The sequence below is a fragment of the Microchirus variegatus genome (assembly GCF_963457635.1).
Source record: "Microchirus variegatus genome assembly, chromosome: 5".
Classification (NCBI taxonomy): Eukaryota; Metazoa; Chordata; class Actinopteri; order Pleuronectiformes; family Soleidae; genus Microchirus; species Microchirus variegatus.
Genome location: NC_139806.1, coordinates 7,333,296 through 7,356,568, shown reverse-complemented (window position 1 = coordinate 7,356,568; position 23,273 = coordinate 7,333,296). Strand labels below are relative to the sequence as shown.

The 23,273-nt window shown below is 38.3% G+C and overlaps 1 protein-coding gene across 1 annotated transcript; it reads left to right on the top strand.

Annotated features, from left to right (window-relative positions):
- On the top strand, positions 1-6,621 carry LOC310926816 (ATP-sensitive inward rectifier potassium channel 10-like; the record flags this gene model as incomplete). Its single annotated transcript, XM_083889010.1, has 6 exons — positions 1-30; positions 2,845-3,187; positions 4,465-4,676; positions 4,786-4,917; positions 5,011-5,188; positions 6,224-6,621. Exons 2-6 carry the CDS (start codon positions 2,845-2,847, stop codon positions 6,619-6,621), a joined length of 1,263 nt encoding a protein of 420 aa, XP_083745136.1. The 5' UTR covers positions 1-30.
- Positions 6,622-23,273: the final 16,652 nt, after the last annotated feature.

Below are 23,273 nucleotides of genomic sequence, written 5' to 3'. Positions count from 1 at the left end.
CATGGAGATGGAGTACATCCTGCTGGAGAGGTTGGTCCTTAAAGTATCAATGTGTCTCTGTTTTATCCTCCATTTAACCTTTTATTGTTATCATTATTCGCCTGATATGCCTGAAGTGGGATTTGTGAGTTTTTTTTTTTTCCAGGATGTGTGTGTGTGTGTGTGTGTGTGAGAGAGAGAGAGAGAAAGTGTGAGGTAATTAAAGCTGATTGATGACATAATCCATGACCAACAGCGAAGCCAAGTGATGCTATTCTGATTTTACGCTATGCGGGTAAAAGTACTGAGACTGAATGAGAAATTAGAGACGTCTCTTTTTTTTTTGGACGTTTTCAATGCACAACTGCTGCTAAGGAAATAATATTATAGGAAGCTGAAATAAACGACATACTTGTCTGGCCGTGCAGTTTATTGTAATCAGCCTCTGTAAAGCTGCAAATTTGAGTACCTCGAGAACCTGAGTCCCCGTGGCTGAAGAAGCAGCCAAACGTTGGCTCTTTTCCTACGGAACTCTTACTGCCGTCTCCAGTTTCCAGTAAGAAGTTCACTCTTTGTCCACTTGCTGTGGACCTTAGTTAAAATAAACAGTAGAACCTTTAAAAAAAGCCTTCATCTAGATAAGTCTTTTTTAACCTTAATTGACTCATTCAAGACTCTCCTCACAAGTGAAACTCTGTGTGGACAGTTTGTCCAGTCACGTCTTCATCCTAATTCTCACCATCTTTCCTTTCTTCTACCTCCCTTTTGTATCTTCCTCCTTTGTGGCGTGTCCTCTCCTCACCGGCCTCCATGATTTTATGGACGTAAGTGTGTGTGTGTGTGTTTTCTGTGCCACATTCACACTCTTACAACCTCTCCACACACCAAACGCATGCACATGCAGCACTTTTCTCTACATTAAAGCTGGGGTACGCAACAGAATAGTGTAAATAAAGCGATCAGTCACGCTCCAATCGCAGCCACTGTCACACCATCATGACTCCATTTCAATAACTCCCCACTTTTACACATTTCTTGCTGCACCAATGCTGCGTCACACTGCTGCTATAGCTCCCTGAGTTTGAGGTCATGTCCACACGGAAATGGAAAACAAAACGTTAAACAATCTTTTGGCGGCTTTGTAAAAAGTTTCTTGTAAAAACACGAAAACATCTTTCAGGAAACGTGTCAATCCACACCCACAACGACTCAGAACGCTGTAGCACGTACGCCGAGCCTGTAAGTGGCGCTGTACGCAGTAGAATGTATATAACTGAACCAAGTCAGGGCAAAATAAAGGGTAATGAAAGAAATAGTTATAAAACAAACAACAGTGTTGATAACTTAGTGAATTTGTTGCTATATTTAGCAGCTTTTCAGAACCCCAGTGACTTTATTATTATTATTATTATTATTATTATTTTTTTTTTTCAAAAGAGTGACTTACGACTTTCTGGCATTATTCTAAAATTTATTTTAGAATATATCTGTTATCTGTATCTAGCTTTAACCCTAGAACACCCTAGAATCGCTCAAATTCAAAACACCATCACTAACCCTGGGTCATTTTTACCCGAGATAATAAATACACCCAATAAAAAGTATTTGTCATCAAAATATATCAAAACATGACACATTTGAGTAGTGTTCTTTTATTTTAAACTGTGTCATGTCTAACAAAATGTAAGAAAAGTATCATGAGGGGACCATATAGAAATGCTCCAAAATTACTGGAATTTTTTTTTTTAATAATAATGAAGATGAAAACTTGGTTTTCATGAAAATCACATAAATGTATTTGCTCGGGTGAAAACCACCCGGCAATGGTGTTCTATGGTTAAAAATTGCAGGTGGAGTCGGTCTGACTTTAGACACAGAGAGGAGGTAGAAACACTTTGACCACACGTACAACGCAGTCACACACTAACCGCTAAAGTAAAAGTAGCCTCTGTGAAAATAAGTTTTGTCTTCTCTCCAGTTTGCCTCTCGTGTGTGAATTTGCAGAGGACAGGATGCGTTCCAGTGCTATTTAGTGTCTTTTCAGGCTGGATTTAGTTAATTTTCATTGAAAGTAGTTGCCTACACTGCCAAATAATCTCCAAACATGAAAAATAAGTGCAGCTTATTGAGATTTTCCCACGCTGGGAACCGTTTTCAAGAAAATACCTCTTTCAGGTCTCCCAAAAAAACGTTGTTTCGGTGTAGATGAAACCTTGTTTCTGTGTGGTCAGGCCGTTAATTTTCGTGTTTCTGTCTGAACTGCTCTTATTCTGTTTCCTCTAACGTGCTTTCACACAGCACTCACACAGAGTAAAGCCGAGTATGACTCAACGTTCCACACAATTTGTGTCATTTACACTACAGCGGTTGCAACATAAAGCTACAGTGTGTAACTGCTGTCACCAGAACACTGCTAGTGTTCCTTATACTTTATATGCCATAATGAAATCTTTCTGAAATAATGATGTGAGACTGAGAATGACCACACACAGGTGTTTTACTCAACCTTTCACTTGGGACTAGTGTTTCACAGCTGGATATTTTGTATTGAAATGTGTGTATTTAAATCCTGGGGAATCCATGCATAACTTCATGTACTTTTTATTCTGTCTGATGTAATTGCATGACCTTTCCGGTTTCAGTTTGATATGAACACTTCCTTTACTTTGGAATGTACTTTTAATATCAACAATTTCACGTTTGTTTTCTTGTTTTGTCAGATCACACTGATGTAACACATTTAAAGCTTGCAATTTAACGCAAACTAATCACAAATAAGCCTAATTATAACACTGACCACGTGAAAAAAAAAAATATTTGGGAGATTACTCAATTTATTTGTTGTTGTTGTTGTTTATCCACCAGATGACGTCTGCCACACCTCCTTCCTCTCGTAGCTCCTCCCCGCAGAAGGTTTGCCACTCCCAGACACAGACTGACGTTTTAAAGCCCTTGCTGGGTGGCATTACGGGCGGGGGCGGGACTCTGAGAAAGAGGAGGCGTGTTCTCTCCAAGGATGGACGAAGCAACATACGAATCGAGCACGTCAGTGGGCGGAGCGCGCTCTACATGCGTGACCTCTGGACGACGTTCGTGGACATGCAGTGGCGCTACAAGTTCTTCTTGTTCACCGCGACTTTTGCAGGGACGTGGTTCGTGTTCGGAGTGCTTTGGTACCTGGTGGCGCTGGTGCACGGAGACCTCCTGGGTGAGAAAGGAGGCGGCCTTTAAAAAAAAAAAAGAATGGTGGCGTCGCTCGTTTAATGTATAGAGATAACTCATGGTTTACATGTGGTTCACATTTCCCCCAATTTGCACCAATTAAGTCTGATGGAAACGATTAGGTGTGAAACGACCTCAATGAGTCACAGACTGTGCTGTTTTGAGTACACACCACACTGGCTTACTAAGAATGACTCTTCTGCAACTGAAGAAAAACCCCCTCCTCCAAACCAACTCAAACTTATTCGAGTGTTATTTCTACCCATGTTACAAAGATGAGTAGAGGTTGCATAGAAGTATGTTTTCTGGACATAATCTCAAGCTTCAATCTATGATCATTGATAATAAAACGTAAACGATGTGCAAGGAAATGTGCAAGTGCACTGCTTTGAGAAGGCTGCTCCCCTCGCACTTCCTCTGCAGTCACGTGTTTCCTGTGTGATGGTGTCGGTTATAAAGACCAATGTTGGGTTACATAGCAACGGTTGGATGTTCACCTCTGATGACCAATGCGGTTTCAGTCTGTAGAGGATTTGCTAAATTGTATTGCAGATTTTGAACTGTATTTGGTTTAAAAAACATGCGATGGAAAAGTATTCTCTTCTGCTTTCCTTCTGTTATTGTATCAATACTTACTTCTTGTACTAAGTCCTGCAATGCTCTAGTTTCCTCATCAGTCCACACATACTTTCCATTGCATTTTTTCAGTTTCCTTTTATCGACGTGCAAACTTTTCCACCTCAAGCTTAAAAACACAAAACCTGATTTATCAACAACATCATGCATCATCTGATTTTATGTCACCACGCCCCTTTAATTTTTGTGATCTGTGAGCGGTAACCTTATTTTTGATCGTCATCGACCAAACTTTCAGTCCATCGAGTGAACGTTCGTACCCAATTTGAAGGAAACTTCACATTCACAAGTTCAAATGCGATTGGCAAGGTCACAATATGTCCTTGATGTTTGCTCACCGAGTTCTAATCAGCTCATCGGTGAGTTTCGAGTGTCTGCGCCACATTTCAAAGTGTTTCCTGTTTACTTTCATGCAAAGAAATGTGTTTTGAGAGGTCTAAACATCTAACAGAAGTCTAATATGTTCATCCCTTTAGTCCAGTGTTTCCCAAACCTGGTCCTCGGGAGCAGGTCAGTCCATCCTGAGGACCAGGGCTGAGAAACGCTGTTTTAGTCCATGTTATATATTATATGTATATGTACTGTAACATATTTAATAACAGGTTTTTTTTAACCATGTTCCTCTAGAGTTTGACCCGCCGTCAAACCACACCCCCTGTGTGATGCAGATGCAGACCTTGACTGGAGCCTTCCTCTTCTCCCTGGAGTCCCAGACTACCATTGGCTATGGTTTTCGCTGCATCACTGAAGAATGCCCGGCAGCCATTGTCCTCCTCATTATCCAGCTGGTCCTCACCATGCTGATGGAGATCTTCATCACTGGTACCTTCCTGGCCAAGGTAGTCACTATAACAACATCAGTATTGTTCTTATATTCTTTTCCTGCACCATATCAAATGTTGTGTGCTTCTGTTTTGAGTGCATGCACTTTTACATTTCTCTGGTCAGGTGGCTCGGCCCAAGAAGCGAGGCGAGACGGTAAAGTTTAGCCAACACGCGGTGGTGTCGACCCTTGAAGGCCGACCCTGCCTGATGATCAGAGTGGCCAACATGCGCAAGAGTCTTCTCATTGGGTGTCAGGTCAGTGTGGAGTATGAATACATGTCTCTTTGTCCAGAGCAATTTATAAAACGGTGAACTGATTTAAGAACTTGGACACACTGTTCCATCCAGGTGAATGGAAAACTGCTCCAGTCATCTCTGACCAAAGAAGGCGAGACGGTCCGTTTGGACCAGAGAAATGTCCCCTTCCAGGTGGACACTTCCAGTGACAGTCCCTTCCTCATCCTGCCCCTTACCTTCTATCACGTCATAGATGATGACAGCCCTATGCGAGCCTGGGCAGCCAAGGGTAAGTTTGGGGTTGAGGGCAGAAGATAGACTGTATGACAAGGGGCCACACGGTTGGTTTAGTGGTTAGCGCTCTTGCCTTTGCAGCAAGAACACCTGGGTTCGAGCCCCGGTTGGAACAAGGGCTTTTCTGCGTGGAGTTTGCATGTTCTCCCCGTGTGTGTGTGTGGATTTTCTCTGGGTTCTCTGGTTTCCTCCCACAGTCCAAAAACATGTACATTTTGGTGTTAGGCAAATTAGACACTCTAAATTGACCATAGGTGTGAGAGTAAATGGTTGTTTTTTTCTATGTGTGGCCCTGTGATGGACTGATGAACTGTCAAGGGTGTATCCCCGCATATCGCCCTGTCGTAGCTGGGATAGCCCCCCCCCCCCCGCGCTACCCTACGAAAGAGGATAAGGCTATAGATAATGGATGGACCGATGGACTGTATGACCATCAGGGGCATATGTAGGTCAATGAGAAAATAAACCAACTTCTCACTCGATGGGTTTATGGTCTCAATTGCTAATGTCGGGTCTTCGTTACAGCATGATGTACAGTACATAATGAAGTTATGGTCCCATTAAAAGTCGGACAGATGATAAAACACAACATATTTTTGGGCATCAACTTTGTATCATGGGCCACAATCTTTCTAATGTAGCATCTCCGTACATTTCATGTGTACCATTTTCCTCCCACATTTGAAAAACATGCAAATTTGGGGATTAGGCAAATTAGACACTCTAAATTGACCATAGGTGGGAGAGTGAATGGTTGTTTTTCTCTATGTGGCCCTGTGATGGACTAGCGACCCCACCTTTCCTAGCTGTGATTGGCACCCTCCAAGTTACCGCCATTTATGGTAACTTGGAAGTGGCTATTCACAGATGGCGGGTTGCTACTTGGTTTGAAGAACCTTTGGGGTCTCTTACATTGAACCAAACTGATAAAATAGTACTTGCCTTCTGCTTAGTTTGAGTGTTTCTATCACTTCTTCATTTCCTCTTTCCAATTATTCCTTTTTTTACAACCTTCTTATGTCCTATCTAGGTGGAGGCTGGACAGATCCAGAACTTGCTGATTTTGAGTTGCTGGTGATCATGAGCGCTACAGTGGAGCCAACCTCTGCCACCTGCCAGGTCCGCACGTCCTACTTGCCCGACGAGATCCTCTGGGGCTATGAGTTTCCCCCTGTAGTCTCCCTTTCCCCATCGGGTAAATACGTAGCAGACTTTGCCTTCTTCGACAAAGTGGCCAAGACCAAGACCATGCCTATTTTCAAACCATCCAGCCCCCAGCACAACCACCAGAGCAACGGGGGTGGGAGCGTGTCCGAGGTGACCGATCCAGAGAAGATTCGCCTGGAGCAGAGCTACAGAGAGCGGGGAGGCGATGAACGTGGCCGGGTCAGAGACACTCCGCTCAGTGTTCGCATCAGCAACGTGTGAAACACGGCAGAGTTTCACAGAGGGCGAGAAGTTCAGTGTCAACAGCAAAAACATCACTGTTCAACACCTTTTGGACACTTGGTCTTTTTCAGACCGCCTTACTGAACTTACACGAGAAAGATATATTGGTTACACCAAATGACACAGAGAGCAAACATGGACTATTATGAATGACTTTATGGTCACTTTATAATTGTCATAGTTTGGAGTTTCCTCCAACAGTCCAGAAACATGCCGATTACGCAAATTGGACGCTCTAAATTGACCATAGGTGTGAGAGTGGATGGTTGTTTGTCTCTGTGACGGACTGACGGCCAGTCCAGGGTGTGAAACCTGCCTTTCGACCTTATGTCTGGAATAACATTCTACCTAACCACTCTTTTACATTTGAATGTGAGGTTAAAAATAAACACATGAGAGGATGTTGACAGGACGGTGGGCTGTTTGGGTATTACCCGAGAACAAAGTCATGCAAAAATCACAAGATGTATTTGGAAAAGTGTACACCTGAATATGTGAGGTCATCCGACACTGAGTTTCTGGCGTGTGTGGGTGACGTGGTTCCCCCTCGACGCTTATGATTTCCCCATTAAATGGGGAAATTGCTAAGAAAAACAACTGTCTGACTGCCTGAGTTTTCATATCATACGTGGCGTTACATGTGCACTAAAGCACAGGGGATTAATCTATGTGACACACGCATGTAGCACAGTTTAACTGTGGTTTGAGGTTCTCTGGAGTGCAGCTGTCACTGCTGTTTCAAAAACAGAATATTAGCACTTTATGTACATTATGTACAATTGCACCTTAGAAAGGTTATCTAACCTTAGGGGAGATGTGATTTTTTAAAGCACTACTAAAAGCACCTACATGTTAATTTTCAGTTGTTTACAACAGATAGTTGTTGTTGTTTTTTTGTCTCAGTGACTTTGAGAAAACTGATCACTGACACTTATTGTGCATGTATGTAAAGGACTTTACTGTAAATGATTAAGAGTCTCTCCTTTCTTTGTGGAAAAGGAGGTGTTGTTATTTTCTAACACTGTGAAATTAACCTGTTGAAAACCCCCCCTTTCCATTTGTCGTCAGAAGGTGGCAAGGTGAGATAATGATACCATAGGTGAGTAAGTAGGTGAAGGTGAAAGTTTCAAAATCACTCATTGGTTTTGATGAAAACGAGAGCAGTGGCAGTGATGTTTAAATGTGACAGATTCAGCGAAGATGAAATGATGTGGGCTCTGAATATGTCGTACGTCTGGAGGGATCAAATGATGCTATTCAGTCGCTAACAAATGTAAAGTAAAGTGTATGAGGAGCTATTACGGTACATTTTTGAATGTCTTCCACTAAAAACTTTTTTTTTTTTAGAAAAGTTCCATATGTGTCATGACCAAAAAGTTAGTCAATTTATTGCCACAAAACGAACGCACAAGGAGATTCCTCTCGCTCCATGTGGTGTTTCTGTTTCTGTTTAGTTTAAATTTTTTTTTTTTTTTCACTTAACACATGCTTCACATAGCATCTCTATTGCTATTAACTTGTAGGCTTTTCTGTAAATAAAGTTAATTTTAAGTACAGTTATTGGCTCTTACCTCTTTTGTCCTAAAGCGTGTTTGTTTGTTTGTTTTTTTAAATCAAAAATGGTAATTTGACACACATTCTGGCTTTATTGCCAATCATTTTAATGTATTCTGACTGAAATCGAGTGCCTGCCTTTAATCTCTCTGTCAATGTTGATGAGGAAATGGATGAAGGCTTGTGTGTGCGGAAATCACGCACGCACACACACACAGAGAGACACAGGTATAGAGTAAGTCACTTCCTTGCACCGTCCATTTGACAGGATGTTTTTCGTCGCTCTTCTCTGCTGCACTTCTCTGCTGCGCTCGTACGAAGCTCAAGGTAGAGTCTTCATTTACGACACCTTTTCCTTCAAATATTGCTTAACCGTTGTTGTTATTGTTGTTGTTGTTGTTGTCATTTATATGTCACAATATCATTTATACTGTTTGAAACCAGCTCTAAGGCGATTTGAAGTCTACACATTTGTTAATCTTTCAAATACTGATTGGTTGATTTATTGGTTGGTGGGTTAACCACTTTTAAATGATAGTAGGTCTTTGATTAGTTTGAATGAATTATTATTATTATTATTATATAAGTTACTGTCTGAGGAGAAGCAAGCAAAAGGGAAGTAAAGTTCCCTTTACTCTTTTGTCAGTTGCACAAACAATGTCGATGCATTGTTGTCTTTTACGACGATAGTCTTGTTTTTTTATCTGCTTTTAAGCAGATGTTGACTGTTTGTTTGAGCACTGAAACACTACCTCGCAGCTGAAGGAACTGAAACCTCTATCTTATTTATATCTATATCGTTGGAGCCACATGCAAAAACAAACACGCTTGAGTGACATTCGCACTCCATCGAGCCTAATCCTAATCTCTATGACTGAGATGGAGTAAATTGAGAAAATCACACACAGTGCAAAGTGGTCACTGCAACAGGAAGTCCAATATTGGGCATTATGTTCCTTGTTTATCCTTGATTTCATTAAATTAATTCTCTTTTTCTTTTTACAGAATGCAGCACTGCAACTCCTTTATTTTTCGAGGCGGGGACGGATGCACACCTGGAAGTCGAGGCTCCTGTTCGTCTGGTGAAACGCACTGAATTTAGATGGAAATTTGATAAGGGCGTCAATATAGTGAGGGCATTTCCTGATAACACAAACAACACAGTTGGCAGTTATGAAAAAAGGGCCGCGATTTCGTCAGATTACTCTTTGCTGTTGAAGAACATGCAACAAGTGGATTCGGGTTATTACACTGCAAGGGTTCTCGGTGACAACGACACGTGTTTGGCTCAATACAGCGTCACAGTTGAAGGTATGTGGCTTTATTGTCTTTAACGGAATAGTTCAGGTTTTTTTAATTGTGGAAATGTGTAATCCATGACTTTTCTGAGCATGCTGCTGAGCATTGAACCCAGACGCTGATTACCAGCATAGGCACAAATAGCCCGCCTAATAAAACGCATGCCTGTCTAAATTTAACAATATTTTAATCATGTGTGCACCACTTTATCTCACTATTCAACAACGCCCTCTGGCTGGACGCTTAGGTTTTTAAACTCTGCCACACCAAAGTCCATAAAGGACATCTGCATTTTTATCTTGTGGGACACAAGGGATTGTCTCACATTGGTCCAAGCAAAGGACTCGCCCTGGATTTCCACTGGACGCGCTACAGCCACGGCACGTCAGCGGCGCGGCCGCCGTTGCAAATAGCTTCCACTTTAATCAATGAGAGCATTTCCACTGGGTTAGCGTCCCAGAAGCGGCTCACCGCGCCACAGCGCTATCGATCGGTAGCAGTTCTATTTTTGCCGTTGCCGCTGCTGAACCGTGTACGGGAAGTGCGACACAGACTCAAAGTAAAACATTTCCGCCCCCCTTTCAAAATAAAACATAATACGCAGGTCATATAGCCTGTCACAACTTGGCATCAACATTACGCCGTGACCGGTGCTGCCAGGTCAATTAATCAGAGCGTCTCAGAGAGTCGTATAACGTACGACGAGAGACTGACTGTTGGAGTGGAGAAACATAAAATTATTTATGACACCAGATCAACAGTTCTTCCACGTCGGAGAATGAAAAGAAGCTGTGTTGTTGTTGTTGTTTCCACAGTCTATCGCGGGATCTCGCGAACTCGCGTCCGTTCAAGATTATCGCGCGATCTCCCGTGAATACCGTTGGCTCCCAAGGCTCCGCGCCGCCGCTGTAACGCGCTCGGTGGGGAATGACGCTGGGCAGAGGTCGAAGCAGAACCGCGCCACTGAAGTACCGCGTCCAGTGGAAATCCGGAGGCAGCAGTGGATCAACAACTCTGGATTTCCGCGATGCAAAATCGACAATTTTCTCTATGGACACCGGTGTGCGAGAGTTTATAAAACAACTTCCAGCCAGAAAAAGCTTAATTATGTTAGGGGGCTAATTTCTGTTTCCAGTTCTCACATGTCCAGGAAAATGGCCGCACACCGGGCAACAAGCTTCAGTGTGCGGCCATTACACGCCTGTTTTCCCTCCCCTTAGATCCAGTGTCTGCCCCTGAGCTGACAGTGGAGTCCGTGTCCAACAGCTCAGACTCGTGCGTCCTCGCTGTGAACTGCAGCACGCCGGACTCACACATCCAAGGCATTTTAAGATATGACACCAAAAACTGCAGTCTGCTGGAAGGGGAAACGTCCAAGGTCACAGCCTCTGGTGCTTCGCTCCAAATGAAACTGGTCAACGGCTCGGTCATTTGTGACCATAGAAACCAGGTCAGCGAGCTAAAGGCCGTGAAGAAGGTTCAACACTTCTGCCCGACAATACCTGGTAAGAAATAACAGCCAAATAACAATTTAAGAAAGCTACTATCTTCATCTTAATAGTGCTGAGTTTAAGTTATCTGGTTTTTCTTTTGGAGTAGAAGATTTGCTCATTTCGTGCACATTTGCACAAATCAAATCGTCAATTGTGCACAAATCAACATTTGTTGTTTTTCTTTTCCCACAGTTGTAAATAAAAACATCATCGCTGCGATATCTGTGACTGTCATCGGGTTTTTCCTTGTCCTTTTCGTTGGCCTTTTCTTGAAATGTAAGTTCAGTGTGCAGAGAAAAATGCCATAAAACATCTGCATCAAACACACAGACATACAGCTCAATAGAGGAGGGCGTCTTCACATTGTCATTTATTCATTTATTCCCTTTTCCAGCAGCTGCTTAGTCATTGATTTACTGAATGACAAAAGGAGCAAACGTCATCAAAAACACGAATATTAACAAGTTGCTTTTATTATTTTCTGCATTCCATAGCTTTGACTCTGAGCATCATCGATTCATATTCATCCGGCTTTTCCAAAATATTCTAGTCAAAATAAAGAGATAAATGACTTCTTTCCAACCTCCAAACACCCCAACGTTTTAGAAAAATATAATTCATTTTGAATTCTTGAACTTGTATTGTACACTCTTAGTAATAAAGGTTCCAAAAGGGTTCTTCTACAAGAGCTGAGGTTCTACCTGGAACCATTTGCTTCTGAAAAACCCTTTCCCGAAGAAAGGGTTTTTCAAGGGTTCTTGGTAACGCTAATGGTTCCAGTAAGAACCATTTTGATCCAGAGAACCCTTTAAAACCTCTTTCCTGAATAAAGGGTTTTAAAAGGGTTCTCCTACGAGGACAAGCCGAAGAACCTTATATGGTTCTACTTCGCACTTTTATTTCTAAGAGTGTAGTTACCTTAGACAGGAGGTGTCAAACTGGTGGCCCACGGGCTACATGCGGCCCACCAGTTTGATATCAAGTTATAGTTCTTTAAGTTTTTTAAAACTAGTGCTCGGCGTGTTAACGGTGTCAACGTTAGCGCATGTTAACGCATGTGGCGTTTCCATGACGACTGACCGGAAAAAGAGGCGTTTGACGTCATGGTTACGTGACCCCCGACTGTTAAAAAGAGTCTCTAAAGTAGCGATAAACTTTAAAAAGAGAGACACACATACGCAGTAACACAGGTACGCTGGTTATTTGTAGCGCTTCTCTTTTCGTTTAATAAACAGACCCAGCGCCATTTTAAACCCAGCGTGTGTGCACAGCTGCCAGCGAGGTGATATCACATTATATATATCAACATTGAATCAAATTACATATATCATATCATATCATATCATATTATACCATATCTTATCATATATCTTTTATTTACATAATATTTAATGTATGTTTTTGTTTGTCATTTATTTTGCGTCCTAAATGTTTTTATTGGGAAGTAAAGATCATTCCATATCAGCAAATTCAACAAATGAACATATGCTGTCGCTCTGTTTGGTTTGTTCCGCGGTGTAAAACGTGGCAGACTTGCCGCCTTTGGCGACGAATGAAAACATTCCGACATATGTTCATATAATATTCTACAGGTAGACCTGCAGATGGAAGAAAGGACTGTGATAACACAATATATGACACTCTTCAGGTAAGTGTTTAATTTGTGTTTAAAGATACAGGGTTTGATGAGGTGAAAAGCTTCCTTGCATAATGGGACAGAAAGTCACGCTCTCTGACCTTTAGCTGTGTTGTTTTGGGCCACAGTTAAAGCTCACAGAGCATGTGCTTCAGTCATGCTGCAGTACTGATTCTTTTGCTATGTTACACATGCACTTCCTTGTGTCCAAATAACTTTGCTTTAACTGCACCGTCGTCATCCTCCCTGTGTTCCATGTCTGCAGAGAGCCACCACAAATGTCTGCATGCGCGGACATTGCAGCGGCTCCATTCAAGGTCTGTGTCCGTCTAGGATTCTGTGCCTGCGTATTTAAAACGGATTGCATTCTAAACGTGTGAGTGTGAACGCTCAGATGCATAATTTAAATCTGGGTTTAAATTGGCATAAATTGGCTCATATGGGTTTTTATAGGCTCCAATCAGCATTGAGGGGAAGTGGGACTCCAGAAAGACCTAAAGGGTAAACACATGTTTTTCTCCTTTATCTGCTTTCTGAATTCCTGCATCATTTCTGCTATAAGGCGCATTCATCTTGCTCGCCGTTAACATTCATTTTGTTTTGATTAATTAATTTTACATAATATTATTATTATTATCATTTTTAGAGCAATAATCCAGTTCAAACCGTGGATCCGAATCCCACAGAAATTGTCACAGTTTTCTCTCCAACCTCCACCTACGCCCAAGTGACATTTGACACTGAACCGGACGAAAAAAAATCCACCACGACGCCAAACATGGACTCACCAGAGACCCTGTACTCTAAAGTTGACCTGTCTGCCAAGAATAAACCCCCAAGCAAGATGCAATGAGTGCCAGGATGACTTTCTACTGTATAAATGTGTGCATGTATTTAAGTGTGTGTGTGTTTATATATATATATATATATATATATATATATACATATATATATATGTATGTTAAGAAATAAATATTTTTTATAAAAACAATATTTCTACCCATAAACTGGTAATGATATCTCATTTGTTTCGCAGGGAAATGAATACAAGACAGACATTTTTCAAGTTAAAAGTCCCACACTTTTTAATCGCACATAAATCAACTTTGTGATGTAATAAAGAAATAAATAAAGAATAAAGAAATCATCAACTTTAAGATACAATAAAAGCTAAATTTTCAATATGTTCTCACCAGGACTGACTGGGTTTTGTTCACGACATCTATGGCTAATAGCCAACTGCTAATCAGAAATTTTTATTTTCAAGTGCCATAATCGATTAAATTTAAAAATTATCAAATTCATCTATGACATCTATGATGATTAGCTTAAGGCATTATGTCTATAATATGACCTCACTGGGCTATGAAAACTAGTGTGTGTGTGTGTTGAAAAGCACCTCCCAGAAACTGGACAACAGCACCCTCTTGAGGGGTCTACAAATATGACATTACTGTCATATGTCATATGTAGGAAGTGACTCAGGAAGTCGTAGAGTTACTTCCTTCTTCCATATTCGTGATTGACACTGTATCACAATGGGACCTGTTTCATTCCCATGTGCTGTGTTTTTGCTGCTTTTCTGTCCAGAGCAAGGTAACACGTTATTATTTATACTAATATTCAACGTTTTTTTGATTGAGTGATAAGCTAACACTCAATCATCATATGCAAAAATGATGCTAGACTGATTGCATCAACATCCTGCTGCACCTTCATTGTGCCACGATGGCGTCGCGATGGTGTCTTCAACTATATCATCTATCTATCTAACTTGAATATATGAATTAAAGTTTGAATATGTGGAATTAAAGTTTGAATGTATAGAATAAAACTTGAATTTATAGAATAAACTGACAGAACATCTACTGTACATCCAGACTAAAGAACAATAATGTGTCAGAGTATATATTTTTTTTATTGTAGTGTGCTTCTTGTGTCTCTACAGGGTCCAGTGCTGTGACTCCTCTATGTGTGGAGAAAGGGAGCGATGTGATTCTGAAGGTCCCGGAGGCGGATATACCAGCAACATTTATCCTTCTAATATGGAAGTTTAATAACAGTGATATTTTAGTGACATTTGGACCTAACAAAGAACCAGAAGTCACTGATGAATACAGTGGAAGGATCGATGTGAACAACTTCTCTCTGTCTTTGAAGAATCTCCAAGAGGCAGACAGTGGAGTTTATATTGCCCGACTGACAGGGAAAACAAAAGAAAACACACTCGCTGGATACAACGTAACAGTTCAAGGTATACGGTTTCTCAACATTTTGGTCGTATAGTAAGATGTTTTTGTCAAATTTTGGACCAAATTATTATTATTTTTTTAATTTGTCAAATTTTGGACAACATAGTATAGTATGATGTTTTTGTCAAATTTAGGACCAAAATTAAAAAAAAGAAAAAATAAGACAAATTTTGGACGACATAGTATATATATATATATATATATATATATATATATATATAGTATGACATTTTTGTCATATTTTGGACCAACATTTTTTTTTTTTAATTGCCAAATTTATGACGTTTTTGTCAAATTTTAGACCAAAAATGTATATAGAAAAAAAACAACTTTCAAATTTCAGACGACATAGTATAGTATGACGTTTTTGTCATATTTTGGACCAACATTTTTTTTTTTTTTAATTGCCAAATTTATGACGTTTTAGTCAAATTTTAGACTAAAGATTTATTAAAAAAAAAAAAAAAAAAGGTCAAATTTAGGACGACATAGTATAGTATGATGTTTTTGTCAAGTATTGGACCAAAATTTTTATTCCAAAAAATTGCCAAATTTTGGACGACATAGTATAGTATGACGTTTTTGTTGTCAAATTTTAGACCAAAGATGTATTTAAAAAAAAAAAAAAACTTTCAAACTTCGGAAGACAGTATAGTATGATGTTTTTGTCAAATTCTGGACCAATTTGTTTTTTGTTTTTTTTTATTGACAAATTTTGTACAACAGTATAGTATGATGTTCTTGTCAAATTTTGGACGACATGCTATAGTATAGCTAGCTCATTATAATAATTATATTAAAAAAAAGGTATACAGTTTCTCAACATTTCAGAAGGTACCAGGACACCTGCTGCCGTCTTTCTTTCTTTTACTCCATTCCACACAACCATTCCCCACTTTCAGATCCAGTGTCTCCAGTTGAGCTGACGGTGGACAACGTGTCCAAAGGTGCCGAGATGTGTGTCGTCACGGTGACCTGCAGCACGCTGGACTCCCGTCACATCAACGCGTCTTTTAGATGTGACACAAAAACCTGCAGCCAGGAAGACGGAGGACTGAGAAGTGTGGTCACGACCTCAGGCGCTTCCCTCCGTCTCTATCTGTCAAATAACGTGACTATTTCCTGTAACCACAGCAACCAAGTCAGCTTGAAAAGGAACATAACGAGCATTGCCCCTTTTTGTTACTCACATGCAGGTCAGTGACAGACAAAATAACTTTTAAGTTCAATTAAACGCAAGTACAAGGGAAGAAAAGACCATCACCTTGAAATGTATTCTATTTTTTTTTATAATCACAGATTCTGAAGCATCAAAACTCTACATTGCTGTCAGCGTTGTGGTTGCCACAGTGACCATAGCCACCATCTTCACAGTTGTTTATGTTTGTCATAAGAAAAGAAGAAAAAGCCATACGTTTGCCGCACAGAACAAAGGTGGAATCAAATAATTGCTAATATCTTAGAGCATTCACATTTTAAACGGAGTGGAATCCACGGCATTATTACAGCATGTCGATTTTAATTCGTTCCAACATTCTAATCAACATTCTTTATGCCTTTTATCACTTATCAATGTATCAATTTAAATATGAGTCAACAACTAGTTTAACAAATTTAAAAATTGTTTGAAAAATATAAGGTATATTAAAGCAAGTGATTTGTTTTGTAGGTGAAAGAGAGACACTTGAAAATACAGTGTATGCATTTGCTCAGGTGAGTGACTCTCATTATTATATTTACCTTTGAGAGAAAACAACAAAGGGATTTTAGAGTTTGAATTTTGGACGACATTATAGTATGATGTTTTTGTCAAATTTTGGGCCAAATTTTTTTTCCCAAAAAATTGTCAAATTTTGGACGACATAGTATAGTATGACGTTTTTGTCAAATTTTGCACGGAATTTTTTTTTTCAAAAGAATGGTCAAATTTTGGACGACATAGTATAGTAAGATGTTTTTGTCAAATTTTGGACCAAAGTTTTTTTTTCCAAAAAAAAAGTCAAATTTTGGACGACATTATAGTATGATGTTTTTGTCAAGTTTTGGACCAAAAATAATAATAAAAAAAGACAGATTTTGGACAACATAGTATATAGTGATGTTTTTGTCAAATTTTGGACGACATAGTATAATGTGGCGTTTTTGACAAATTTTGGACCAAAAATGTATTTTAAAAAAATCTTTCAAATTTCAGATAACATAGTATAGTATGACATTTTTGTCAAATTTTGGACGACATAGTATAGTACTATCTATCTATCTATCTATCTATCTATCTATCTATCTATCTATCTATCTATCTATCTATCTATCTATCTATCTATCTATCTATCTATCTATCTATCTATCTATCTATCTATCTATCTATCTATCTATCTATCTATCTATCTATCTATCTATCTATCTATCTATCTATGAATTATGATTTACATGTACATTTTCTTTGACTTATTTTCCAGGCCCGAACTGTAACAGAAGAGCCTGCTGTGACCGGACATGATAACGGGTCCAGTGTGTATGATCAGGTCCACTACCTGGCCAGGTCCTGAAGACAATGTGTAAAAAGGTGTGCAGGTGCACCCGTGGTAATTTGCCGTGGGAATAATACACAGCTCCTTATATGGACATCCTGGGGAGTGTGTATTTAAAGATCACACAGGCTTTAAAAAATGTGTATTTTTTTCTTCTTCTTATGTGTTGTTGAGTCCAAGTTCCAATTCATTTTATATCACATTAATTGATAAAGCAATAATTGCGCAAAGTCACAAAGTATATACTGATTTTAATTTTTCTTAGTACTTTTTGCTCAGGTATGTTTATACAGTCAGTGAAAAAGATTTTTGCACGACACTCTATGGTGCACATTCTTATCCACTCTGTATGTTTAAAATAGTAATGGAACAAAGTTATGTGTTACTCTGTGTTCTGAGGGTTAAATCTCTGCTAGTTAGTTCTCCTTAGTTCTCAAGTTTTTAGTGTAAAATGTGTTATATATTGCTTTTTTGTTTTATGTTGTTTCTCATCATATCTACTTTCTGTATTTATACACTGTACTAAACTGAAGTCAGTCTTTTTGTTTTTTTTAAAGTGCTATAAAAATAAATTTCTACAGAATCTCTGTGCCCCCCTCCCCCCAGAATTTCTTAAAAAGCCCCTGCAGAGGATTAAGTTGCTTAGAATGCTAAGCCGTGACTTTTTTTTTTTAATTTTGGACAAAATATTTTGGGGGCTGGTGTGTCAAATTTTGAACGACATACTATAGTATGACTTTTTTTTGGTCAATTTTTGGTCGACATTGTATTGTATGACGTTTTTGTCAAATTTTGGACCAAACATTTTTATTCAAAAAATATTCTATTTTGGACCAAAATAGATTTTTTCAAAACATTGTCAAATTTTGGACGACATAGTATAGTATGACGTTTTTGTCAAAGACAATAAAGATAATAAAAATAAGGATTAATAAATAATAAACATGCATCACCAAAAAGAAATACAATATATAAAGTACAATACATAAAGATATTACAGTTTTTCTCCATTGGTTTGGCTCATTTCTTGAAACAGAAATGACATTCTCAAAACTACATGGACAAATCTCCAAACCACTTTGCAGTTGTCCACAACATAATTGCATTTCTCATTCATTTATCAAATTGCAATTGTCTTAGACATCTTTGCAAATGATTAAGTACTTGTAGCACACAGTTAGCACAGTTAGCCTTCATTTAGCACAGTTTCCAAGTGAATAGATCTTGTTGATCTAAACTGATTGTCGAAGTCTCAGTCTAATGGTTGTTCTCTGCAAAACATGTCAGCATCATTTCATTGTGTGAGTCATCACTTGCACAATAGTCTGTTCAATTGTCAAAATTAGTCAAGAATATAATACCATGAATATCATATATGAATCTCTTGGAACATTTGAAAAATATATCATAATTGACACATTCTTTGATCTGATCTGTCATCTGAGATGTGTGAAACTCCTCCTTTGTTAGTAAAGTTCTATTTTCACCTTGACTTCAATTACACAGAAGCTCCTCATTTTCTTGGACCACCTTCATTCTGATTTGATCCCTGAAAATGAGAGGTCTGGTCGGGCCTCACCTACAAAAGTTTGCACTTGTGTGAGACAATGTGAATTTCCTCTATGGCCCCGCTCATCAGATCCTGGTTCACTACTCATCCAAGGATGGTCATGGTGATCCTACTTACCTTACTCTCCTTTCCTCAATCGTATTGAGGAGTTTTTCTCTGCTTGGTGGGAGAAAGTATATGAGCATCAGAGAATATACTCTGTGATGTGGATGAGAATCTGTGGCCAGACAGACAGCAGTGTGTGGATGGCCAGGAAGGTGAGGACAGAAATGTCCTCAATAAATGTTAGTTTTGAATCTCCAGCTTTATTTTGTTTATGTTTATATGACAGTATATTGTATATATTGTATATATACTATATATTGTTTCCGCTGATGTATGGAAGTTAGTTTAGATCTGTGAATAAAAATGGTTACAATTTCCTCGGCAGTATGAGTGCAATGTGTGATGTCACACCTTGGATGGTACTCTTACCATAAATCCTGAAAAAAAAAGTCAGTATTCCACACAATTGTATTCTGTTAGCTGGACAAAACAAACTAGTACAGTAACCAATGGCAATGAAGGACTGGGCTAAGACTGAGAGGTGGACATGAGGGATATTTCAATGTTCCTCTGCCACAGTGACAAAACATCTAAACATTTTGACTTGCAGTGCTTACACGATGCCAAAGGGACAATGGATTTTGGGAGCACTGACTATTTATATGAGAAAGAAATTTAGTTTTGACACATGAGTGAACTGTTTTGGGAGATATATGAGCTTTTGCAGGTGAACCATGGTGTTATGCTGAACCATCCAGGTTATTTTGTCAAAAGCACCAAGAGAGTTGAGAACGTCCAGTCTGGTTCGAGAAATGAGCCAAACCAATTGAGAAGGATCTCTTGCATTTTGGTGACACTGACTATTTATATGGGAAAGGAATTTAGTTTTGAAGCATGAGTGAACAGTTTTGGGAAAGATATGAGCTTTTGCAAGTGAACTATGGTGTTGTGCTGAACTGTAAGACTGTTGTGCCAACGATCTTAGAGTTTTGAGAATGTAATTCAGGTTTCAAGAAATGAGCCAAACCAATGGAGAAAAACTGTAACACTGACTATAAAAATAGGTTTAAAAATAGAATGTAGAATGTACATTATAACCGGTCTGTAAAATATACACAGTATGCACATGGTATTTACAGACATATGATGTATGTTGTCCAAAATGTGACCATATTTTAGAAAAACGTTTTTTTGGTCCAAAACTTGACAAAAACGTCATACTATACTATGTAGTACGTCCTACTATACTATGTTGTCCATAATGTGACCACTTTTTGAAAAAAAAGAAATTGGTCCAAAATGTGACAAAAATGACATACTATACTATGTCGTTTAAATTCTGACCATATTTTTGAAAAACGTTTTTTTGGTCCAAAACTTGACAAAAACGTCATACTATACTATGTAGTACGTCCTACTATACTATATCGTCCATAATGTGACCATTTTTTGAAAAAAAAATGTGGTCCAAAATTTGACAAAAACGACATACTATACTATGTCGTTCAAATTCTGACCATATTTTTGAAAAACGTTTTTTTGGTCCAAAACTTGACAAAAACGTCATACTATACTATGTAGTACGTCCTACTATACTATGTCGTCCACAATGTGACCATTTTTTGAAAAAAAAATGTGGTCCAAAATTTGACAAAAACGACATACTATACTAGCTCTTTCAAATTCTGACCATATTTTTGAAAAACGTTTTTTTGGTCCAAAACTTGACAAAAACGTCATACTATACTATGTAGTACGTCCTACTATACTATGTCGTCCAAAACTTGAAAAAACGTCATACTATACTATGTCGTCGACCAAAATGTCATACTACACTATTTTGTCAAAAATCTGACCATTTTTTAGGAAAAAAACATTTTGGTCCAAAATTTGACAAATAAGTCATACTATACCACGCTGTCCACAATGTGACAAATAGACAACACCGCTATGGTAAAGGCAACGAGTGGCTCAATTGGCAAAACATTGGTGTTCAAAGCCTAAGGCTGTGGGTTCAATTACCAGCTTTGACAAATCTTTGTGTGATGTTAAAAAAAAAGTCATACTGTGCTTTTTTAAACAACATGAAAAGCTTTGACCAAGCAAGGATTTGAACCCACGACCTATACCTGCAAAATTTGACAAAAACGACATACTATACTATGTCGTCCAAAATCTGACCATATTTTTGAAAACGTTTTTTTGGTCCAAAACTTGACAAAAACGTCATACAATACTATGTAGTACGTTCTACTATACTATGTCGTCCATAATCTGACCATTTTTTTGAAAAACGTTTTTTTGGTCAGAAACTTGACAAAAACGTCATACTATACTATGTAGTACGTCCTACTATACTATGTCGTCCATAATGTGACCATTTTTTGAAAAAAAAGAAATTGGTCCAAAATTTTACAAAAACGACATACTATACGATGTCGTTCAAATTCTGACCATATTTTTGAAAAACGTTTTTTTGGTCCAAAACTTGACAAAAACGTCATACTATACTATGTAGTACGTCCTACTATACTATGTCGTCCACAATGTGACCATTTTTTGAAAAAAAAAAGAATTGGTCCAAAATGTGACAAAAACGACGTACTATACTATGTCGTCCAAAATCTGACCATATTTTAGAAAAATGTTCTTTTGGTCCAAAACATGACAAAAACGTCATACTATACTATGTAGTACGTCATACTATACTATGTCGTCCATAATGTGACCATTTTTTGAAAAAAAAATGTGGTCCAAAATTTGACAAAAACGACATACTATACTATGTCGTTCAAATTCTGACCATATTTTTGAAAAACATTTTTTTGGTCCAAAACTTGACAAAAACGTCATACTATACTATGTAGTACGTCCTACTATACTATGTCGTCCACAATGTGACCATTTTTTGAAAAAAAAATGTGGTCCAAAATTTGACAAAAACGACATACTATACTAGCTCTTTCAAATTCTGACCATATTTTAGAAAAACGTTTTTTTGGTCCAAAACTTGACAAAAACGTCATACTATACTATGTAGTACGTCCTACTATACTATGTCGTCCAAAACTTGAAAAAACGTCATACTATACTATGTCGTCGACCAAAATGTCATACTACGACCTATACCTGCAAAATTTGACAAAAACGACATACTATACTATGTCGTCCAAAATCTGACCATATTTTTGAAAACGTTTTTTTGGTCCAAAACTTGACAAAAACGTCATACAATACTATGTAGTACGTTCTACTATACTATGTCGTCCATAATCTGACCATTTTTTTGAAAAACGTTTTTTTGGTCAGAAACTTGACAAAAACGTCATACTATACTATGTAGTACGTCCTACTATACTATGTCGTCCATAATGTGACCATTTTTTGAAAAAAAAGAAATTGGTCCAAAATTTTACAAAAACGACATACTATACGATGTCGTTCAAATTCTGACCATATTTTTGAAAAACGTTTTTTTGGTCCAAAACTTGACAAAAACGTCATACTATACTATGTAGTACGTCCTACTATACTATGTCGTCCACAATGTGACCATTTTTTGAAAAAAAAAAGAATTGGTCCAAAATGTGACAAAAACGACGTACTATACTATGTCGTCCAAAATCTGACCATATTTTAGAAAAATGTTCTTTTGGTCCAAAACATGACAAAAACGTCATACTATACTATGTAGTACGTCATACTATACTATGTCGTCCATAATGTGACCATTTTTTGAAAAAAAAATGTGGTCCAAAATTTGACAAAAACGACATACTATACTATGTCGTTCAAATTCTGACCATATTTTTGAAAAACGTTTTTTTGGTCCAAAACTTGACAAAAACGTCATACTATACTATGTAGTACGTCCTACTATACTATGTCGTCCACAATGTGACCATTTTTTGAAAAAAAAATGTGGTCCAAAATTTGACAAAAACGACATACTATACTAGCTCTTTCAAATTCTGACCATATTTTTGAAAAATGTTTTTTTGGTCCAAAACTTGACAAAAACGTCATACTATACTATGTAGTACGTCCTACTATACTATGTCGTCCAAAACTTGAAAAAACGTCATACTATACTATGTCGTCCACCAAAATGTCATACTACACTATTTCGTCAAAAATCTGACCATTTTTTAGGAAAAAAACATTTTGGTCCAAAATTTGACAAATAAGTCATACTATACCACGCTGTCCACAATGTGACAAATAGACAACACCTCTATGGTAAAGGCAACG